Raw genomic sequence first — 24,922 nt, 5'->3', positions numbered from 1 at the left:
GAGAGAGAGACAGAGAGAGAGAGAGAGAGAGAGAGAGAGAGAGAGAGAGAGAGAGAGAGAGAGAGAGAGAGGTGCGTGACTGTATGCACACACAGATCCTCCTTTTTTTTTTTTTTTTTTTCTTTTCTTTTTTAGGCAGTCTTTGGGGTCCACTAAGACTACAGATCAGTTGTCGCTCACACATCCTTCCTGAATCGTGACCTCATGGGCTGCTCTGGCCTGCAACTGAGAAAGGGCTGCGTTTATATGGCTTAGCTGGAGAAGGCCACACTTCCTCCTTATGCTGAGCACAGTCAGCCCCGGATAGAGGCTCAGCCAGACAGGAAGGAAAGAGAGGCACCAAAAGGGTAAGGTCCAAAGTGAGGGCTCAGCTGGGTAGCCAGGAAACAGATGTGCTCACCCTGCTGTGGAAAACCCTGAGATGACCTCATTCTGTCCGTCTGTCCTGCAACAGCTGAGCCAAGAGAAGGGCCTGGAGCAGCCGCTTCATCTTTTGCAGCCTCCACTCCGTAAGAGATAGATTCTGGGGAACAGGGGGCAGAGCCTTGCCTCCTCTCCCAGCACAAACCACCTGATACAGAACCCCATATCGCCCCCATACCCCACAGCCAGCCCTGTGGCTCCAAGATGGTAGGGAAGGGACAGGTGCTTGAAACCAAGCTGGATGTCAAAGGGCCTCTTTGAACAGTCCAACAACTCCCTGGAAACACTGGCTCATAGGATGCTAGGAGAGGGAGTTGGGCAATTGGGGAGGAGGCGGGTTCTCTGAGAGGCTGTTTAAAACTTGAGAACTAACCCTTCAACAAGGAAGCTGTTCAATACCTGCTGGTCACTGCTCAGTTAAAATGAACCAGAGCAGCTGGAGGCTGTGCCCATGCTGATGAAGATGGAGCAACAGGAGAAGCTTTAAACCGGCCACAGAACTAGAGGTCCCGGTGACAATAAATAGACTTGGCTGTGTCCCCTGGCCTAAGGCTGGCCAAAGTCCAAAAGGTCAGCTCACACTGCTCAGCACAGCTGGCTATCTCTCACCTCAAATACCCATCCTGAGTTTGTGGCCACACAGTAGGGCCTTTACGTGTCTACAAACTTAAAACCGATAAGAATATAAAGAGATGAATTATTTCTTCCTCAATTGCCCTGAGAAGGTGAACAAACTTCTACTTTTGCCAGAGGTTCTCTCCATCCTGGGCTGAGTGTGGCGCGCATGCCACCGAAATAAAAACCTCACAGGGCCAGAGCAAAGGGTGATGCTGAGCTTAGTGGGAAGCAAGGACCAACCGGCAAGCTCTTGGTTGTCCTCTGGAGACACGTGCTGTGGGGGAAAGGATGGTACCTTCAGCTTCCAAGTTACTCAGTGTAAATCCAAAGTAACAAGGAAGTCTGAGGCCATGGTAACAGCATACTCTTCCTACCTGGCTGTCAACATTACAGCACAGAGCTGCTCGAGAGTCGGCTTAGCAGTTAAGGAGCCACCCTGCGGGACTGGAGAGATGGCTCAGTGGTTAAGAGCACTGGATGCTCTTCCAGAGGACCCGGGGTTCAGGTCCAGGCATCCACACAGTAGCTCCCAGTTGTTTGTAACTCAGAGGATCTGATGGCCCTCTTCTGGACTCTGAGACTCATGCACATAACCCCCACACCACACATGTACACATAATTTTGAAAAATAATAAATATAAATATTTAATGTTCCGGCACAGAAGGACTATGAATAAAACAGCAAACTTCTCTGCCATTACCCACGCCTACAAACAAACATAAACACACACTGTCACTAGGGTGGGGAACTGCTGGCCATTCCTTACTGTACCTGGAATTAACCAAAACCCAAGATCCTGGGTACAGCTGTGGGGACTGGATTATTCATTACAGGTGGGGAAATACAACTTTAATCTGGGCCACGCCTTCTGGGGGCAGCCTATACAAAGGACATTGAGGAAGGGAGCTTCTGCTCTACCGGCATGCCCTCAGACAGAAGGCACCAGAGACACCTAGCCAGACAACCACTAAGTCTTAGATTTTCATCAGGAGACAGCCACGTTGAACTAGTCAGACCACAGCCTGTAAGCCACCCTAATAAACCCATTTTTACAGAGAGAGATTCGCTCAGTTATTGGTTCTGTTTCTCCAAAGAACCCTGACTAGCACAGTAACCAAAAGAAGGTTCTAGAACTGAGAGAGAACTATGACACTGTCACATGCTTCTCTCTGTTCCACCAGAAACATCCAGCAAACTGTAAGAGTGGAGTCAAGCGAACCCCTGTTTACTGACTCCTAACAGGATATTTTGAAAACCACAGGCTTCAGGGTTTTGCCTTCCCTAGTCCTCTCTGGGGCTTCGATTCATCTTCTCCAGGATATTTTCAGTACTTTTTACTAAGCTACACACAACAAAATTCTTACCATGTGTGGGAGCTGAGTTCATTCACGCTGTTGTTCCTCCATGGCTACCATCCATCCGAAGGACATTTTAAACATCTCAGACTGAAACATGGTGCCCATTAAAGACTGGCGCCCTCCTACTCCTCCCCCAGACCCTGGTGAACACTGCTCTAATGGTCCCAGTGAGACCATTATCCCACTGCTCCAAAAGGAGAGGGCACAGGTGTCTCTTGGGATTATCTTTGCTCCTCCAGGACAGTAACAGGGGTGTTCCATGGTGTGATCTCTTGATCCCTGCCCACCCCTGACCAAGAACTTCCCCCTCAGACCCACTAAACTTCTACCAACCCACAAGCCAAGACTGTCATCAGACAGCCTTTTGAGACCCACAGCAGAGATGTCCCTGTTGTATCATAACCACCCATCTGCAGTCCCCCCTATTCCCAACAATATCAGATCAACACCTTGCAGTACGACTGTTTGTGTTTCACAGTGGCGTGACTATAAACGCTCATGTAACCTCTTCCGCAGCGGAACGTGTCCTTCAGGGCAACCCAAATCCATGTTCCGGGGCCATGGCCATGCATACTGAGATCAGAACAAACTCTTGTATCCCTTCTGGATGGGCGCTGTGTTTCCCGTCAGCACAGACATGCTCTGATTATTTTACTGGGCTGGGCTACTGATTCTCATAAACAGTTGTCTTTTTCCGTGCATGGGAAGAGTGGTTCTCAGAAAACCCAGCCTCCATCTGAGCCCCTGAAGAACGCTGTTACAGATGGGCGTCTCTAATGAATCTTTCAACTGCTGCCCTAATGAAATATGGATGAACCAGAAGGAGCCCTCTCTGTTGCTCTTATCTCTAAACAGCTCAGCAACTTGGGTTTCTGGCCATATGTTTGCACAGCAAAGAACAGCAAGCTCCTGCATCCGCGCTAACAAAAGAGCCTCCGCTCAAGTCACCCACAACGTCCTGGCTTTCCTTTTAATGCCACATTTTACACAGGAGCTCATTTCTGGGGCTCTCTAAAAGTCCCCCCATCCCCGCCCTCGCCCCCCTAATGCCAACTTGGAGATGTGTTTGTTAACAAAATGGTTCCAAATTATCAGTGTGGCACGTGTAAATTCTTCCCCAGAGACAGGAGCACTGTTCAAGCAAGCCCATACTTCATTTTCATAATACTCAGAATGTTAAGCCCACATAAAAGGCTCATGCCAGTCCTAATGCCTGACTCAAAAGATGACTTGACAACAGCATCACACGGTCCTGCCAGGAAAGAACGTGCACGTATGTGTACGTGTGTATGTCTATCTGTGTCTGTCTATCTGTGTGCCTGTGTGTCTGGGGGGTAGGGCTTTCTACATGCCAGCTCTGGACCCTGGTGCAGGCATGTGAGGGCAGCGGAGGGAATCTGATCTGCACGGTGCCAGGCTGAAGTGGCATCTGTACAGTCCCCAGTCATAGCAGCTTGAGGGTGGGATCTGTAACTGATGGGTCTGAGATGAGAAGTAATACAATTAATTGTCTTTTACAACCGTTTGGGACACAGTCCAAAAGGTGGAGTCATGTGAGGGGAATTCTGAGTGCTTGTGAGAAAACTCCAAGAAGACAAGACACAGAGGTCTTGTGGCCTCGGTTTCTTCAACACAACATTGTCCTTGGAATGTGTCTTTGTGCCTCTTCTAGGTGTGGCAGATAGGACTGAGTTTACTCTGGCTGTTGTCACTCGGATGACCCTATGGGAAACCAAGTTTTTCCACGTCCGGATTTCCCTTACGGTTGTAGGCGTTACTTGGGAGATGCTTAACCCTCAGGATATAAAATGTCTGATGCCCTGAATAAAGTCGGCTGTTGCATGAGACTTTAATAGGCCTTATGTTTAGGTCCTGCTCACCCGGGTTCACACTGACAACTGGAGCAGTAAACATACAATCTTCTGAGTCCTCTGGAAAACTTCTCTAGTTTGGGGCCATCGGGATGGCTCAGTGAGTGAAGGAGCTTGCTACCAAGACTGACAACCTGAGTTCAATCCCTGAGACATACATGATGAAAGGAGAAAACTGGCTCTATAGGTGCTGTGGCATATGTGGGCACTCACACACGTGCATACACACACACACACACACACACTCACATGCACACTCACACAAATAAATAAATGTAACAAAAGCATTTGCCTCCTCAAGTCTCACTAATATTGAAACTCCCCCTATGATTTAATGTCTGCATTTTGCCAGTGTTTTTCTTTGTTGCTGCACTCCTTTTGCTGAGCCTAGAACTCAGAGCTTTATGGGTGCTAGGCAAACACTCCCCCGCTGACCTATAGACATAGACCCTTTCCATCTTTTGTAAACTTTGACGCAAGGTCTCAAAAGTTGCTTAAGATGAACTTACTCTGTACCCCAGACAAGCCTGGGACTTATAATCCTCCTGCCTCAGCCTCCTAAGTAGTTGGAATGACTACCAGTCGACCCTTAACTTCCAGGTTCTTCTGCATGTTCAGAGAACAGAGCTTGATAGTCAGAATGACTTGGTCCTGTCTGATTTGAATACCGTCAGCTTTTGGAGTAACAGTACTGAAGCAGTGAACTAGACATCAGTTAACCTGCTACTTGGAAACGAAGCGTTTGTTTCAATGATAAATACCCTAAGGAAAGAGACAGCAAGCTCACTCAAGATGTTTAAGAGTAAGCAGACTAAACTCTTCAAGAATTCATTTACGTACAAGCCATGCTCATTACTTGCTCAGAGCTTGGCTCTTCCTGTCTTTATGGTGCGTCTATATGATGTGATCTTGAGAAAGCAGCAAACTCGACCCTCAGAGTGGGGGTGTGAGGAACCCTTGGACTCTACATATCTGAAGTGAGCCTCGGATACAACCGTTTGTTTCCACATTGTGGGAAGCAGCTCCCACCCAGCTCTTTCTGCAAGCTCTGGTACCCAAAGCAGCATGGTTGATGATGGTTGAATTGTTTAAATGAGATGCCACTGTCTCTTGCAGTCACTGCCATCAGACAGATATTACATAAACTCTCAGATCAGGGCCATCTGCCAGAGCGGGCTGAGAGCCAGAGCTGCCGGCTGCTCCCCGAGGGCTGGGATTCAGAGTGTGTTGGTGGCTTGTGTGCAGACCTGGATGGTGTCAGGTGACCTGTCAGGTTGGAATTGAAAGGACAAATACCTGAACCATTCGAGGCTGCACTTGCCAGGAAGAGGGTGACCCTCAGGGCAGGGGTCAGTGGACCCAGAAGAGAAGCAGCACCCAATGGACACCATGACCTCGGTCTCTGGAATCCAGATCACCGGTGAGGAACAGCGCCAACCACCGTCAGTCAGGACAAAACACTGGGTGTCCTAGACGTTCAGAAAATGGTGTCCAGCGTCAAACCCAGTTTACACCAACACTCACCCCTTACAAAAGTATCCCTCCCCCAACCTTGATTAACCACCTGGGGAAAGTTAACTCTGCTGCTAATTTCCCTGGGAGATGATAAGAAAGATGTGGGGCTCATGAGCTTGCCTTTTCTTAGAGATTTGCTTGTCCATGCTAGTGTGTAAATGATCTCATGAAAAAGCAAGCTTCAAATGCAAGAGAGTCTCCTGTCTCCACGGTGCAGAGACAACCCCTCTGCCTGCTACACTGGCTCTCACCACCTTCCTCTGGTTTCCAAAGCACAAACCACAAACTCATCCTATTTGAACTTCCTACTTCCAGGTCCGTGCTGGACAGCATGTTCTGTGTCATGTCAGCCTTCTGTCTTCAGACAACAGTGGTTTTCTTACTTGAAATTCTCCTCCAGTCTGCCTTCCTGAGACCTCCTGGTGTGCCTCTGACCCAGTGGGGAAGAGGAGCTGTTCTACAGAGAGACATGTGTGTCCTGAGTCCATGCTGTGAGGGACAGAGGCAGCTTCTGGGGAAGGAGGAAAGGGAGGCCACCTGAGCCCAGTTTCCTCTCTTTTTCTGTGTCAGGGCCACCGTGTGTGTTCAGAGTCCCATGTGCATATACATATGCATGTTCAAATTCACGTGTGTGTGTACACATGCATGTGCATATGGAAGTCAGACAACTCACAGCCTTGGCTGTTGTTCCTCTGGTGGTGACCATCTTTTTATGTTAGGCAACATCTGGCATTGGCCTGCAACTTGACAAGTAAGACCAGCGAGCCCCAGGGATCTTCCTGTCTCCACCTCTCTAGCACTGGGATTGCAGGTGCACACCATTGTGCACCACCATGCACACTGCAATGCACACTAACATTCATAGCTTCTAGAAAAATAACTCAAGTCCCTGTGCTTGCACTCCACTCCCTCTCCAGGCCCCCATGCGTACTCTGCACAGAATCCACGCCAGCCATGTGCAGCCCGCCGAGGTTCTCAGTTCTCCGGTATCGACAGCGTCTTTTAAAGAAAGAGTTTTCTGTCCCACGCTTACAGTTGGAAGCCTCTAATCAGCTTTGTTTCAAATCCTCCAATTTGGAGATTACACATACTCGTGGGCACATTTTCAATTACCCAGCTTATCTTGGGGGAGAACCAGAAAGGATTAAACCTGTCCAGCCTCCAAGAGAGGCCCTGGTGACATGAGAGGGAGTGTGTGGATGGGAACGGGAACTGGGCAGAAGCAGAAGGGCTCAGGGATGCTACACCTCTCCTAGACCCACGAGGAGAAAGACTTGTCTCAGAGTTGGCTCCAGCAGGTTTGTCTTCCAGGCTCTGTCAGTAACTACACGGCTAAACTGTGCTCTTCATCGGAGGCGAGCTCACTGCTTCCCTCGCAGGGCTCAGCACCGGGATGCAACCTCTGTGGAGCGAAAGTCTCCAGTGAGGTCTCAGGCCACAGGCGCAAGCCACACCCAGCCTGGTACCAGGCTCGAGGAATACTACACATTTCCGCATGCCTCAGCTTGTCTTCCTGTTCAGAAGGGACAGTACAAGGGAAACACACTAAAACCGCCAAACACTGCGGACATGAGGAGTTCCACTGGTGTGCCTGCCTAAGAGGGACAGCCCAAAGGCTTCTGGAGAAAATATTGTCAGAGAAACAAGCCAGTCTCCACCCGCATACTCGGCTCCCTCAGTTCCAGTCACCACGCATAAGGCTTCATGATACACAGTTATGATTGGGGGAGGAACGCCAAAGCCTGGTGGCTCCAACCTATGTAGAGATCTATGTCTAAATCACTCACTTATTAAGCACCAAACAAGGTCTAACACTCTTAACACATGGCTCTTGACCCTCCTCCAAACCTAATGCAGTGAATGCCACGGCTCTCCCAGCTTTAAATCAAGATCCTGCCTGTGGAAGCTCTGACGTCGTCCAGAGCCACAGCTGGCTGGACACTGGAAGGAAAGTCAACTGATCAAGTCTGTGCTGCACGCAGCAGTCTATGTTCTAGGACATAAGGAGTCTGGGGTCGGTATTGTCTCCCGTAGCTGGCCCTGGACTGCTGAGGTGTCTGCGTGGTCTATTCTAACATCCGCGGGTTCTCAGATGCTCCTCGAGAGCTGCTAAATGAAGCTGTCACTGAGCACATAGACGATCCCAGACTCTCGGAGCAAGCAGACCACCACAAACTAGAAAACCCTGACACACGGGTGTGGCACGAACCTGTAATCACAGCTGTGCCACGGACTGAGGCAGAGGACTGTGAGTTTGGAGCAGGCCTGGATCATTACATCATGAGACAGAGGAGGAGATAAGGGGAGAGGGAGGGGAAATAGCAGTAAAAGTGAGGGAGAGAAAGAGAAATAGCAATCTTAGGCAGGAGCACTAGTCAACCCTTTTGTTTCCTGATGGTCCATGGTGCATTGCTTCTTATTGAACTAGATAAAGGGCTGTCTGTCTGTCTGTCTGTCTCACCTAAACATGAGAAAGGGATGAGGTGCAGAGGCAGAAACAGAGAGGGAGAGAAGGTCAGCAGCGGGGTCTGAATGTGTAAGCTCCTCTGCGCGGAACTTGAAAGTGGACTCAAGCCCATTGGGTTTCGAGCAGAGGCTCCCAACAGGCTGCCCCCCCCCCCATGGCGGGCAGCCCTCCCAGGTCAAGGGCATCAGATGTGTGTTTCTCGCCTGCCAGGACAGCACAGCCAACATGACCGGAGGCTGAAATTGCAGGTTATGACACACATCCCGACTGGAAGAGACTCAGGTTCACATGTGTGGACACACAGGGCCCTCACTCAGGGTGACAGCTAATCCTCACATCAACTGGATTAAGGAATGCCTGTGGTGCTCATGAAGCAATGCCTTAGACGTCCATGAGTGTTCCCTGGGAGGACTGACTGGGGGACGACGGCTCAGTGTGAATGGGAACAGCAGCAGCTGCAGCTCATGGGCTGGGAGCCTGGACTGAACAGAAAGGCTAAGGAGCAAAACTGAGCTGAGCAGGGCATCCCCCTCTCTTCCTGATCTGCTTAGATGTGAGCATATGGCTTCCTGCTCCTGCAGCCACCTCCGAGAGCTGCTCCCCTGCCTGGCCACCCCTTCCTGACAGCTTAGACGGAACTCTATGACCGTGAGCCAAAATAGAACCTCCCTCCCTTAAGATGCCTCTTGTGAGCCTGGCAGGGCGATGAGGCCATGGCTACCACAGGGACCACAGAGGAACATCTAGACCGTGAACGGCCAGGAGATGATTCTCCCCAGAAAGTGTCTAAGGCCAGCAAAGGCTGTGCTTAAAACAGATGGGCAGAGGACTGACCAGGGTAAACACAGACAGACAGACAGACAGCCCTTTATCTAGGTCAATAAGATTAGACCGTAGGGGAGGCAGGGCAGAGTCAGCCAGCTTGAATTCTCAGCCATCGTCTCTATTAAAGAAAGTGATCCTTGGGTAGAGAGGGAGCGTGGTGGCTCAATTTAGGAGACACTGAAGCCCAAGAAGTAAAAAGATAAGGAGGGAAACCACCACTTCAAATGAGTCCATGGCCCCAAACAAGGTCGTGTGCCGGTAGACACCGAGCTGGGGGCTAGGAGAGGAGGTGAGGTGAGTTCTCACAGAGGCCACTTAGAACATCTAACACCGCCCTCTCCACAAACTAAGCCTCAAAGTGCTCGGCTAAAACAAACCGGAGGACAGCCGGGCTGAGCCTGTGAGCCTAGCAATGAATTGCAGCAAGTGCAGCTGGCAGCCTACCGCCTCGGCCCTAAGGAAATGTGGTGACTTACTCTTCCTTGATTGGCTAGGGAAGGCAGGGTGCAGGACTTGCACCCAAAGCTTCTGTCAACCTGGGCAGGGCATGGTTTTCATGTCCACTGCAAAGAAAGCCACAGCAGCCCAAGACTGGGACAGGTTGTTCTTTGTCTCGTTTGCTCTCCCAAAGTGCGGGTTGTCATTGTCCTTCCGTTAGAGCATCCTTCCTCTCTCCTCTGCTCTCTACCCATGTGACCAGGGACCAAAGGGACTCTCCAGTTCTCTGGTAACAAACAAAGCATAATCCACCATGAGCAGAACTGTCCCAGCCACGACCACGGACTTACACTTGGCAGGTGCTGAGAAACTGAGGCCGAGACCAAGAACTGGCAGGCATGCTCACTTCAACAGGAGAAATGGAGGCAGCTGGGAGTGGGGCGTGCATAACTGCAATCTCAGCACGTGGGAAACTGAGGTAGGAGGTTTTCAGTGAGTCCCAGGCCAGCCTGGGCTACAGAATAAAGCCCTGTTGCAAAAGAAACAAACAGAAACTGGGAGATGGCTAAGCCAATAAAGTGTGCGCAGCACAAGCACAAGTTCAGATCCCTAACACACACATACACACAGAGACACACACATATACACATACATACATACACATACACATACACACACAGACACACACATACACACAAAGAAACACACATACACACACATATACACATACATACATACATACAGAGACAGACACACACACATACACACAGAGACACACACATACACACACATACACATACATACATACACACAGAGACATACACACACATACATACACACAGAGACACACCTACACACACACATACATACACACAGAGACATACACACACATACATACACACAGAGACATACACACACATACATACACACAGAGACATACACATATATACATACATACATACACACATACACACAGACATACACACACACACACATACACACAGAGACAGACACACCTATACACACACACATACACACAGAGACATACACACACATACATACACACAGAGACAGACACACACACATACATACACACAGAGACACATACATACACACAGAGACACACACATACACACAGAGACACATACACAAGCACACACAGAGACACACAAAAACCACACAGATACACACAGAGAAACACACACACAGAAAATCACACATACACACAAAACCGGACACACACACAGACATACAGGCACAATCACACACATACACACAGAGATACACAGACGCACACATAGACAAAGTCACACACACACACATTGAGGGTGGGCTGAGCACAGTGACATGTGCCTGCCTTCCTTAAATTGCTTTTGTTGGTATTTTAGCACAACCAGGAAAACTGAGTGACACAGCTCCAACCCCGGGTGTAAGCTGATCCAGTGGGAGCCAATGGAGACTCAGACGTTCCAGGTTCACAGAGCAAAACTCAAAACAGCTTCCAACACAGACATCTTGATCCACACGACTCTGGCTCACGGCCCTGGCTCCTAACTCCCGTAGCCCTCGCCATCTCCTAAGTGACTTTAACAAAAGAAGAAGAAAGTCAGAGACTCTTTCTCTCATCCTGCACTCCTGACGTGGGCTGGAAATAGCTTCAGAGTAAAAGGGTATGTCGCCGCCACAGGGCACTTGGGGCTTCAGCGGCCTGAGAGAGCAGACTCTCCCCAACACCTCCCTCCCCCCATTTTACCTGCCCCTTCATCTCTCTGAGGCAGGTCATCAAAGCTGGAAGTTCTTCTCCTCAAGGTGGGTCATGAGAACTAAAAATACATATAACCTTCCCCTCCCTGTGTCACAGAGTCGGCTATAAAGAGATTCTCTGACCTGTCTCGCCTGGTTGTAGATCACAAGGCCCTCCTTTCAGAAAGGTCCTGCCCCAAACTCAAAAAGGAAGGAAGGAAGAAAAGAAAACTGCACAAAGAAGTCAGGAAGAGCCTGGCAGAGAGCCTCACTGAGTGTCCTAGCCAGTCTGTGAGCACTGGTTTGACTTGTTGCACATGATCACACATGTGTGTGTGCATACACATGTGTGTTGTATAAGTCTCTGTGTATGACATGTGTGTGATATGTGTGACATGTGTGAGCATGTATGTGATGTCTGAGCACACATGTGTGATGTGTGTAAGCACGTGTGTACATGAGTCTGTGATTCTCTGTGACATGTGTAAGCATGTGTGTGATGTGTGTGAGCACATGTATGTAGTGTGTTTAAGCACATGTAGTGTGTATATGCACATGTGTGTGATGTTTATGAGTCTGTGTATAATGTATGTAAGCACATGTGTATGATGTATGTCAGCACGTGTGTTTGCACATGTATGTGGTGTTTATGAGTCTGTGTGTGAGGTATGTAAGCACATGTGTGTGATGTATGTGTGATATCTGTGAGTACATATGTGTGTGCACATGCATCTGTACTCTTGAGGCCGATGACAAGTGCTTTCTATGGCTTGTCACCTTATATATTGGGGCAGAATCCCTCACTGAAGCTTTGCCTAACCTCAGCTGGTCTAGGTGGCCAGCTTGTCCTGGGACCCCCATCTCTGCCTCGATAATGCAGGGATTTCAGGATTACATCACACATACCAGAATTTAGGTGGATTCTGGGGAACTGAACTGTGGTCCCCACACTAACGCAGCAAGTGCTTTACCCAGTGAGCTACCTCCCCAACCCCCACTCCTTCACTGCTATGCAAGGTGCATGCTTCAGCCATTTTGTGAAATGAAGTCCCTGTAAAGGCCCTAAAGGACAGCTGGACACTGCAGTTCCTAGACGGTGGCCCTCAGAGAGAGCAAGAAAAGTTCACAGTCCCCACACCTCTCACCCAGGGCGTCCTGTGTCCTGCCAATGAGTAAAGTAAGCGATGTCTCCCAGAATTCTGTGAGCTACTGATGCAAACGAGTCAGCCCCAATGAGGGGGTCGAGTAGTCCCAATTTAGATGTTTAGTCAGCCCACAGATACAGTAGCAGCAACTGGCATCAGAGGACACAGTGTTGGGGACAGAGCCTCAGCCTGTGGATCTGATACCATGTCCAGGTAGGCAGGGTCAGAGATAAAGTTGAAACTGAATAACTTGTGCTTATAATCTCAGCACTTGAGAGGCTGAGGCAGGAGGATCACCACAAGCTTGAGGTCAGCCTCAGCTCCATCATAAGAAGTCCCAAGTCACCCGGGCTGCAGACTGAAAATCTGTTTCAAAAAACAAAACTAAACTACATTGGCTCAGCCCTGGAGTTGATATTTGCCACAGAAGTGATCATTTGCTTGCTGGTGAGGTGGGACAACACCCCATACCTTTGGGGCTCAGAGGTGATCTTCATTATAAAGATATCGTGGGGAGAACCAAGCTTAGTCCTTAGCTGTCCTGGTCGACAGTGTCTACGTGGCTTGCACAGGGCTGGCCACTAAGACTTCTTTACCTTTGGATTATACAACAACCTTAGGCTTCTTCATGGCTCTTGCAGATATGAAGATCCTAACACAAGACAGTGACCCAAGGTCATCATGGTCAAAGACGGGACAAGACCGGCATCGACCATAAAAGGCATGTGGTAGGGAGCAGATGACATTATCCAACGTCAGTGAGAACATGGAAGGCCTAAGGAAAGACACCTGATACTTCACTTTGTGAGGCTGGCTTCCCTGGACCAGCACAGCCTTACATATATATAACTTTTCTCTTTAGACCATGGGACTATTTCAGTCATGAGAAGGTGCCAGGGGCAGAGGCAAACCTCAACGACATGTGGCCGACCTTCCAACCTGAGCCTTCTCCGTTGCCTCCCGTGAGGACATCTTACCTTCGCTTCGCTCACAGCTTGTATTCTGTGCAGAGACAGAAGGTATCTGGGAGCCTGGTGCTCTGCCTCTCCTGTTGCTCCTGTCCAGACCTCCCAGGCACCTGCCTCTCTGTGTTTCTGGGCTGCTTCTATCTCCTCAGACCCCCAACTCCCATCTCTCCACCCCCTGATGGAAGATAGTACCCACTCCACTGACCAACAGGAGCCACCATGACAGAGACTGGCTTCTGACCCCTTAGCTACCTAGTCTGTCCACCCAGCTTTCCCTGGGGATCCTCTGTCTCCATCTCCCGGGAACTGGGGCGTGGGTGTGATGACGTAAGAGCCGCAGCTTCACACTTCACACTTGTACATTAAGTGTGGCAGGTGCGCTACCCACTGAGCAATCTTGACAACCACCCACAGTGTTGTGTACCAACCCACCTCAAGGAATCTATTCTTAGGGTGAAAGAGGAATGTCTTCCTGAGACTTCTCTGTGGCCACATCCTCCCATCCTAGACTCCCATCACAGACCTCCTCAGGCAGCGAGTGAGAACAACCCTCTCCCTTCTACTTGAGCCACACGTCTGCCTCAGCCTTAACTGTCAGAGGATGGGCGACCCCTTCCTAGCTCTCTTGCTTCTCTTGCTTCCCTCTGCAGCATGCTGGCAGTTGCTAAAAATAAATAAATAATTTTTTAAAAAAACACGCAAAACCAAGGAACAAGCCCAAAAGCCAACTGAAGGCCTCTCGGCTGACACTGGCTGTCACGTTTTATTTAGGCGCTAGGGAAAAAGATTCCATGTCCTTTAATCAGATTAGCTCTAGAATTTGCCAGCGTTCCCTTAGCATTCCATCTGCCTCTCCTTATTAGCCCCGGCCTTAAATATTTCCCTGGAGAGATTCATGGAGTGCAGGTTTTTGTTGTCTTCCTTCCAGCAAAAGTCACATGACACAAGATGGCAGATATTTTGTAAGACCTGAGAGTGACTCATTGTCCTGGGTATAAAAAGCTCGGGGGTTATGGACAGTGATAACCTGGACCAAGCTAAGAGAAGGTTTCATGTTAGTACCGAAACATAAGGCGGATCTTGCTTTGCTCTAAGGAGACCTGGTACTCAGACAAGGGAGGCAGGGTCTGCAGCTACTCACCTACACAAGGTTGTCTCCTCTCTAGAAAGTGACAGGTCTTTGTCTCCATTTGGAGCTCAAGGGAGATGTGCCACTAGCGGAAGCCCCCTGGTGTCCCTGGGGGGGTGGCAATCTGTAAACTTCCTTGGGGATCAAGAATGGCATTCTTCTGCCACCCAGCCACCTGGGGAACCTGGTGGGGGTTAGAGCTCCCCAGACAGACTCGCTCCCAGAGACCTGGCCATTTCCTTCGCAGAAGAAAGGGCTTCTGCAGGAAGGCTTGGCTGGATTAGCCTGCAATTGACAGAGAAGCCTGGGGGAGATGGCTCTGAGTGACCTCTGGTGAAGTTAGGCAGCCTTTCCCATTGTTGTGACCAAAAGCCTCACAAGACAAAACCTAAGAGAAGGCGAGTGTATTCTGGCCCAGGGTTTGAAGGAGCAAGTCTCCTGCTAGAAGCCTCTGGAGATCATCTACTTGCCTTTGGGATCTCTGTGGTAAGTTCCCTTCATCTTCAAAACCCAGTTTAGCACCTTCAAACCCCTGACCTTTATTCTTGCCTTCTTCTTTCCATTGGAAACATCCACAATTATCTTAGTCAACCCAGGTGATCTGAGACACGTCCAAAATTGATAGTTTTTAGATTTAACATCTACCCTTCAAGCTCCTCCAAGCCATGTAGGGGGAGCCTATTCACAGATTCCAGGGCTCTGGACACAACCAGCCATGGCGAACCATTGTTCTGGCTCCTGAAACTATCTTTAGGAGATGGGGGCGGGGGTATGGCTCAGAGGTTAAGAGCATTGGCTGTTCTTCCAAAGGTCCCGAGTTCAATTCCCAGCAACCATCTGTAATGAGATCTGGTGCCCTCTTCTGGCCTGCAGGTGTACATGCAGGAAGAATGCTGCGTACATAATAAATAAATAAATCTTAAATCCTGACTAGAGGGAAAGAAAGGGTTTATTCCCCAGATTATCACTGAGGGAAGTCAGGGCAGAAACTCAAACAAAAACTTGATGCAGAAATCATGGCAGAAGGTGACTGCTTGCTGGCTGGCTCACAGGCTCATGCTTAACTTTCTTCTACAATCCAGACCATCTGTCTAGGGAATGGTGCCACCCACAGTAGACTGGGACCACCTACATCAGTTAATGAGCGTGTTTCATGTTAATCCTTCACAGGCACACCATGAGCCAATCTGAGTTAGGCAATCCCTCAATTGAGACTCCCTTCTCAGGTGACAGATAAGTCGACCAGGACAGGCACAGCACACCAAAACAGGCAAGTAACCATGACAGGAGCTTGAGTATCTGGTCACATGGCATCCACAGGCAGGAGGCTGAGAGAGAAATGAACTCTGGCACTCAGTACCCTGTCTCCTACCTGTGCAGCCTGCAGCCCCAGCCCGTGGAACGGCACTGGTCACAGGTAAGGCCATCCCACAACTTCCAAACCTTAAAAAAAAAAAAAGTCTGTAGGCTTGACTCTTCAGTGACTCTAGATACCACCAGGTCGACAATCAATATTAACCACCACAGATATTTTTCTGTTCGGTGCCTGTGGCGTCACCACAGGCATGCCAAGGTCTGCAGTCAGATGGCAGAGGTGTAAATGCAGTAGTCCATCCTGGAGCACGGTGAGCTCACCGGACACGTCCTCCAAGAGGTTCTGCCAGCTAAGCTAGCAACGTGATCTCCCTATGTCGATACATCCCTGCTGCCACATAGGGACCATCAGCCAAAACTCCAAAAGCTACCCCTCAGAAGAGGACATCTCTGGGCTGAGAAATTACAATATCAGTCGCTGGGGCCATTTGCCCCATCACGTGGAACTCACTGGCCTAGTCCCAGGGTGCAGCCCACCTTTACTATGCGACGTTGTCTTACATTGTCTACTGTCATCCCCGTGACAGTTTGGGGACGCACGCACGCCATGCGTGGCACACAGACAGAGATTAGAATCAAATGGCTCATCCCCGCCCACACAGCTAGTGAGTGGCAGGGGCTTGTGGAGACTTGGAATCTAGTCGTCTCTCCTCGATAGTCTTGGTAAAGTGCCTACTATGAGGCCAGCTGTATAAATGGTATAGTCCTCCCTGGGAGCACCAGCTGGGGCTCTTTCCTTTCCTTGGACAGAAAGTTCTCGCCCCGCCTGAAATGCTACTGTTCAGTTTGTTTGTGTTCTAGTTGCTGCCTCATTCAAAGGAGGGTGGGGGGTCGAATATGGCTCAGTCTGAAGGGACAATGAGAGCCTAGCTGCTCCGAATCCGGCATTTCCTGTGGGTTTTCTGTGGCTGAAACAAGAAGCCCTTTGACTCTGGCTCCTGTGGGGTTCCAGGAAGCAAGCTGGCCTTTTCTGCACTGAGAGGCCTTTGACAATGCGGAAGGAACACCCTGAGCATGGGGCCAAGTAGGCTGTCCCGTGGCCTGTGTCACACAAGTGGTAACGGTTCACAAGCAACAGCTCCAAAAATTTACCCAAGAGCCTGTGGGGTTCTGCGGGAAGGCAAAGGCGGTGCGCCTTGGTCCCAGGGTTGGGCTGGGAGCCGTTTAGTAATGGTTTTATTAAGTACCTTCACATGCGCTCCCTTCCCATCTGTTAAAGGCCGGAAAGAGCCTTCTTTAGGGTCAGGGCGCCCTCTGTAGGTATAAAGTTGTACCTGCAAGAACGTTTTGTCAGTCACACGGAGGAACCAAACCCAGTAAGTATCCTAGCTGAGGGCTGCTGCGCAGAGATGAAAGCTACACCAAGTCCAAACCAAAATTAAACAAGGAGAAGCCCAAAGCTCTGCTGGTCCTGGGATCTCCCCAAGGCCGGTGCAGGCTGCACTGGAAGCCCTTGGTGTGTGTGATCAACCGAACCCATCACCCACTGATCCTGACTTGCAACACTGAGATAATAGCACTGGCCAAGAATTCTTCACGGAACTGTTGCCACTGGATGCTCTGTAACGTCCAAAGGAAACACTGTTTCCCCATGCTCTGGTAGTTAAACAAAAGCCAGCATTCCCCAGGAGCTCCTGCAGCACACACATGCACACACACATGCACACACACGTCCCTGGATTGACTCTGCCCATTGTCCTATCCATCCGTTCACAAGTCAGGAGAGTAACAAGTGTGAAAGGGAACAGTTAGATCCAAGTGCCAGAGAATAAAATTTCAACTCCGGTCCCACAATCAGGACACAGTTTGCTCATTGCTCTATGGAAATCTCACCCTCCGGCCTCCAGAAGCAATCACACACGCCACAAAGCCACCCATCCACAAGCCTGCACTCTGATGCTCACACATGTGTCGCCTGCTCATGATGAATATCAGTCCCAGATGCTACACTCCCTAGAGCTGATGCTCTGCCTTCCAGAGTGGGACCACTGGGAAGAGAAGCAGAGTATGAGCAAGGAGACAGGAAATGCTCACAGCAGCTCAAACCAGGACATCAATCACAGGGGCCGGGGAAGGTCCCAAGAATCATCTCACACAGCCTCTTCCCCAGGATAGACCTTCAGTCACACTCCCCCAAGGCAGCTAATACGCTCACAGTCTTTTGAGCTAGCCCATTCCATGAGCAAACAACCACCAGCAAGTGTTCCTCTAGCACAGTGCTTCTCAGCCATCCGAGCACTGTGGTTCCTTACATTGTGGTGACCCCCAACCAGAAAGCTATTTTTCTGCTACTTCACTACTGTAATTTTGCTACGCATTAGGAATGATAACACAAACATCTGTGTTTTCTGATGGTCTTAGGCCACCCCTGTGAAAGGCTCATTCAGCCCTCAAAGGGGTCCCAACCCACAGGTTGAGAACCAATGCTCTAAATGAAGCTGCAAAGAAAGCCGATGTCTTCCGATCGGTGAGTCTAAATCTATTCAGAATCAAGTAGATGCTCAGTGAACGTTACGTCAATGAATGAACAGAGACATCCTTTGGTTTGGCCACAGTTTGGGTTTTGAGACAAGATCCCATTCTATAGCCCAGGTTGGCCTTGAACTCACAATCCTCCTGCCTCAGCCTTCCAAGTGCTAGGACGACTGATATGAGCAACCACACCCAGCTTCTTCAGTTGATGAACTGTAACCAAAGTAGAAATTAAGAACCTACGTCTTGCTGAGCAGTGGTGGTGTACGCCTTTAATCCCGGACCTCGGGAGGCAGAGGCTGGCAAATCTCTGATGGACCCACAGCTGAAATTAGTTACACACCCTGAAGTCTCTGAAAACTTCAGACTGCTCCCTCCAGCGTACTCAACCTGATTGTTTTATCTGCTTTTAGGAGAACAACTTCGCAACCAGCCTTACTTGCCTTGAATTTCCCATGTAATCAACTTTTACAACCTAAGCGAGTGTGTAGCTATAATCTTAAATCATGTGCTCTTCCTGGCCCATGACCCAGATAATGGCCGAGTATCGCTTGCTGAAAGCAGCAAATACAGAAGTTGAAAGCCGTCTTCTAAAACAGACACACGCTTATGGACATTGATCAATAAACAGCGATGCTCTCGAAGTTTGTTCTGGGAGTCAGTTGGGATCAGGTGGAGCCAATGACTTAATCCTTGAAATACATAAAGATTTCTGTAAAGCCTGCTATCCAGTCCCCACGCAATGCTTTCTGTGCTGTTCAATAGAGACACAGCAAAGTCCTTTGTTAGGAATACACATACACAGGACAGACACACGGAGAGAGGGGTGGGAGGAAGGAATAGAGGGAGAGAGAGAGCTATAAATAAACAGAAAGAGAGACAAACACAGAGACAGAGATAGAAAGAGAGACAGAAACAGAGACACGGAGAGAGAGAGTCAGACATAAACAGGGAGAGACAGGGAGACATAGAAGGGGAGACAGAGAAACAGAGACAGAGACAGAGACAGACAGACAGAGAAGACAGATTCCTAAGATGGCCTCCAGTCCGGCACAAATTCAGACTTATAGACAGACAGAGACAAAGCTACAGGGAACATGCAGACGAGAATTTGAGTCTGGACTCAGTCTTGGCTGAGGGCGAGTACTTCTACTTCTTTCCTTAGTGCGATATTGACAAGGAATCAATCACTAATGCATTTAATATCCGCAGCATGGCTGCTGCTCCTTGCCCTAATCAGACTTCTAGACACATAGGTCTTAATGTGGGGTACAGTGGGGTACACCTGCACTCACTCGGTACTGTGACACCCGGGAGACTGAGTCAGAAAGATTGTGAGTTCAAGAGCAGGCTTACTTACATAGAAAAATGGTCTCACTCACTGTTTGTCTTACACACACACACATACACACACACACACACACATACACGCACACACAGTTTTATCTGTGGCCGTACTTGTTAAATGAAGACATTGTAGGCTTACCTGCCAGGACACTAGAAACTTAAATTCATGGAGTATGTGTGTGTATGCATGTGTATGTATGTGTCTTGTGTGTATGTATGTGTGGGGGTGTGCAAATGTTCATGCATGTGTGTGCAAGGCAAGTAGTTGACACCATGTGACAATCATGTTACACCTTGTTTTCTGAGACAGGGACCCACTGAACAGGGACCTCAGTGGTTCATCTAAGCGGCCTGGCGAGCACCAGGGACCCTCGAGTAGCTGCCACACCAGTGCTGGAGTTCACATACCTTCTGAGGAATCAAACAAAGGGCTTTATGCAAATACAGTAAGCACTTAACCAACTGGGCTATATCTCACCTCAACAGTTGAAAGCTCTGTTCAGTGAGCTGGAGATTTCTGGTTACTACTGTCCATGAACAGGGACCCCAAAGCTTGGAGGAGGCCATGTCCATTTCCTGAGCTATGGCAAAAGGCAAGTCACCAAAGGAGAAGACAGTGAGAGGAAGAGAGACTCTAGTGGCCCCTGACCACCTCCCGAAGCCAAATACCAATATCTCATCCATAGGCGGCCCCGCTTCCCTGCCCTGCCCTCCTCTGCTTCCTGAGAAAGCTGAGAGCCATAGATGTGCCTCCCACAGCAGCTGGGGGCCCTGACTGAAAGAGGATTGCATTCTGAATGGCTAAAGCATCAGGGTTAGAAAGGTGCGCAGAGGCTGTCCCCACGGTGCCATCAGAGTTAAACCCAGACAGCAGAGGACTCCCCAGAGCTGACAGCCATACTTACTAAAGGATGCTAAGGGACACATGACCTCCATAGGCGGTCCAGCCATGCCAGGAGAGGACCATTCCCAACCCAGGTGGCTGCTCAAGATGTGTGGGTGACATGGGCTCAGGCAAGGTGGCATGGGAACAGGACATACAATATCGATTATCATCATTATTATGAAAGAAAGACTATAATTCTTGCCAAATGCCCCAATCTCGCTCTCTACACTAACATGGCTACTCCCAACACCTCCCCCCCTTAAAATTTGATTTATTTTATGAATGTATACTGTGGCTGTCCTCAGACACAACAGAAGAGGGCACCAGATCCCATTACAGATGGTTGTGAGCCACCATGTGGTTGCTGGGAATTGAACTCAGGACCTCTGGAAGAGCAGTCAGTGCTCCTAACCGCTGAGCCATCTCTCCAGCCCTATTCAGACTTTCTAATGCCAATGTTACCATTAGTTCTCTGTTCTAAAGGTCTAATGCCAAGTTGAAACCACAAATCCTGACACAACTGAACCCCTATCCCTTCTTCATTAAGAATGTTAAGATTGTTTTTAGGGGCTGCAAAGGTGCCTCAGTAGTTAAGAAAACGTGCTGATCTTCCAGGGGACCTGAATTCAGTTCCCAGCACCCATACAAGATGGCTTTCAACACCCTACAAGTCCCATGCGATCTGGTGCCTTCTCCTATTCCTTGGACATGTGAATATATATACATATATATGAATATATACATGCCTATGCACGCATTAACAATTATCTTAATTAATAACAATTATTTTTAATGAAGATGTTTTCATGAGCACCGGAAGTTGGCTTTTTCCTACATAAATATCCCCCCGTCTTTGAGACATACATGAGTTATGAACACAACACGGATGCAGGCTACAGGGAGAGGGGCCTCAGCCTGTCTGCTCTGCTGAGCCATGGTTTCAATGTGCTCTGGTTGAACTATATCTAGTTCAGAGGAACTAGGGATTCATTATGTAACAGAGCCTCCGCCTGGGCTCTCCTCTCTGAAACCCCTCCCTTCATCTTGGGTAGCACTGAGGTCCCTTCAGCCTATCCTAGGACTCTCAGCCCTGCAAAGTGACCATCTGACTGAAAATCTCCTCCCTACAGGTTACGGTCGCCCCTCCAGCAAGTTCACACATTAAAATCGAGCATCCACTAGACCAAACTTTGAGATCAGATCTCATAATGCATTCTTTCAAAGTTTAAGCCCATTTTACTTGATAAACTTGTCATAATTCATTGTTCTTCTGCAAGAAGATATCACAAAATAGAACCTTATAAAATAAGATGAAATTAAAGTGTTTCCAAAGTTCTTTCTGCAGGATGTGGAGGGGGTGGGGGGGTTCACTTTTCTTTAAGGGGCTGGCCACTGGGAGTTTGGCCATGCTCCACTGAGTGTCTGAGAAACACAGATTGAACTTGGTGGTGTCTGTTTGTTGGGAGTTGGGGAGACACAGGATGGGAGGGTGGCCCTGGGGGGATAGGAAGTGAGTGGGGTGGGCTACACTGCCTTTGTATGAAATTCCCAAATAATTAATAAAAAATATTACATCGGGGGAAGCAAAGCTCTTTCTACGATTTACTGTAATTTTTTATTACAGTATATAGGGTCTACAGTTATGAAAAATGACAGTTAGAGGTATGACTGTGTGCTAAAGTGCTGGCCTGTCTGCCTAGCATTGCACAAAGCCTAGTACTGCGTGTAGGTAGGTAAGGAGATGGCTGTAGATAGATAGATAGATGATAGATAGATAGATAGATGATAGATAGATAGATAGATAGATAGACAGATGATTGATTGATTCATAGCTGATAGAAAGAGAGATGACAGATGAAAGATAGATAGATTGATTGATTGATTCATAGTGAGAGAAAGATAGATGATAGATGAAAGATAGATAGATTGATTCATAGCTAGTAGATAGATTATAGATAGATAGGAGATATACAGATAGATATTGATAGATTGATAGATATGAGATATACAGGTAGATGATAGATGGATGGATGGATAGGTAGATAGATAGATAGATAGATAGATAGATAGATAGATAGATGATAGATAGATAGACAGACAGACAGACAGATGATAGATAGATAGATAGATGATAGATAGACAGACAGACAGACAGACAGACAGACAGATGATAGATAGATAGATAGATGATAGATGGATGGATGGATGGACGGACGGACGGACGGATGGACAGACAGACAGATAGATAGATGACAAAATAGGTATAAGAGGCAGAAATAGATCAGGCATTAATTACCTTTGACTAGAAAAGGTTCACTCTCAGCCTGGGCTCCACCTGATGGCTTCCCTTCAGCCAGCGACTGAACCCGAACCTGGTTTCTGAGCCTCGGTCCTGTTTAACAACCAGGGCCACAGGCAGGTAACTCCAGCCCTTGCTGCATCCAAGCAAAGATGGGGACGGTAGCACCAGCCCCTCGAAGGTTTGAGGAGGACCTCATCAATCCTTTCTTGTGAACAGAAGAGAAGACGGAGGCTTGGAGAGGCAGCTCAAAAAGCAGGTTCTCGCCCAGGGCCACACCTCAATGATCTCCATGTCAGATGGTAGATGTCTTTTAAACTATCCTGGAATTCAGACGCAACCCGTACTGGCATTCCTGTGAACGCAGTCAGTAGGTCTTGCGTGGTCAAATCATACTTCCGGACCAGTGCGCAGCGGAACACACCTGTCATCCCCGCGTGCGGGAGACCAAGGCTAGCAAGTTGAAGGCTAGCCTACGGTTTGCAGTGGGTTTAAGGCTAACCTAGGCAACCAAGAGATTTTTGAGAGCTTACTGTGTATTTCAGACATTTGGCCAGGGATTTTATGTCCTTCTACCACATTACCCTCCCCCCCCCAAAAAAAAAAAAAATCCTACGGAGTAGGGAGGAAAATCAGCTCCATTTTACAAACTGAAAAACAGACATGCCCGAGTTTAGAATATGGGTGCAGGAGACTCTTAGCCTACACCCACCCACTAACCCTGTGTTTCCCATTTGCAAAAATGTCTTTATAGAAACTAGCTAAGGAGATAGGGAGGCTAGTGATTAGTGTCCCTTTCATAGATGGGTAAACTGAGGCTCCAAGAGCTAAAAGAAGCACCTAAGTCCTTTGCCTTCCCTCCTTCAGCAGGCACGCCCAAACTGCAAAGCCCAGTCTGGAGCAGCGCTCCATGCTTGTTTTATTTTTCGTTGTTCTGTTTTGATTTTTGGATTTTGAGACAGAGTCTCATTATTGTAGTGCAGCCTGTGTTAGAAAGTCTCCACAATCCTCTCCCGGTCTCTCGCGTGTTAGTAACAGAGACGTGCGCCATCACGTTCATTTCCTAGGTTTTCTGACAGTGAGTTGCTGAGGTTTCGTCATTGTTGAAAAGCGGCCACCCACTTAACTCGATGTCTTCACCACGGTTAGTAGGTGGCCCATGCTGACAGGGGAAATGGAGTGGGTCCCTGCGCTGCCCTGCGCGTCACAGTCCACAGTCGGAAGTGGGCGGCGAGCAGCCCCAAGGGAGGTGCGAGCTGCAGTTCTCACATCTCTCCCAACCTCGCCCTGCATCCCCGCAGGGTCCACACCGGCCTCCCGAGGGAGTCCCGGGACCAGGGTCCCCGGGACCCGGCGGCTGAGGAGTGCGGGCGCGCCCTCCGCCCGACTGTACCCCCGGCCACCAGGCTCCCAGGGCGGGGACGCGCTTGGACCGGAGCTGCAGTGGCAGCCGTAGACGCGACCGCCCTCACCCTGTACGCCCAGCTCCCTGCCTCGGTTTCCCTTCCCTGTACCAGGTACCAGGGTGCGCCCAAATCTCAGCAGGCCGCGCTCGCCGTTCTCCAGACCCCGGGCCCTACCTGTATCGTGGCTCGGACTGTAGATCAGAGCGCCCCGGGGACCCCCGCCCAGCATCGTGCGGCCGGCTGCGCCCCGGACGGCGGTGACTGCGGAGGCCGCGGAGGCGGCGGGAAACGGGCAGGGGGCCGAGCGGAGGGCTGGCTCCTTCCTCCTGCCCAGGACCGCCGCTTCCTCTCCAGCCTCGGCCCCTCGCACACGCGCGCCGCCCCTCGCGGCTCCCAGACCGCAGCGCGCAGAAAGTTTTGCTTTTCACTTGGAGGAAACCAAGGAGAGGAAGTGTGATGGGACAGGGTGGCCAGGGACCGAAAGACTGGGCGCTTCCCAGACCCTGGGAGTAAAAGGCAGGGTGGACAAGAGAGGGACTTCTTCCTGCCAAGTGACAGATGACAGGTTGGGGTGGGGGGAGGAGCAGCTGTTGAGAATGACTTGAGAATCGCTGGCAGCCCCGGGCTGGCCAGGAGC

At 49.4% G+C, this 24,922-nt stretch overlaps 1 protein-coding gene across 1 annotated transcript in view; it reads right to left on the bottom strand.

The window, feature by feature from the left end:
- Positions 1-24,514, bottom strand: part of DISC1 (DISC1 scaffold protein) — a gene marked incomplete at its 5' end in the record, with an annotated part of 201,804 nt that extends 177,290 nt beyond the window's left edge. Inside the window, one exon of the mRNA XM_080936621.1 lies at positions 24,460-24,514. Within this exon, the coding sequence (XP_080792747.1) occupies positions 24,460-24,514 (55 nt within the window). The remainder of the gene's footprint in view (positions 1-24,459) is intronic.
- Positions 24,515-24,922: the final 408 nt, after the last annotated feature.

Source organism: Micromys minutus (assembly GCF_963924665.1).
Source record: "Micromys minutus genome assembly, chromosome: 24".
NCBI classification, from domain to species: Eukaryota; Metazoa; Chordata; class Mammalia; order Rodentia; family Muridae; genus Micromys; species Micromys minutus.
The sequence above is the reverse complement of the archived record's forward strand: the minus strand, read 5'-3'. Positions and strand labels throughout refer to the sequence as shown.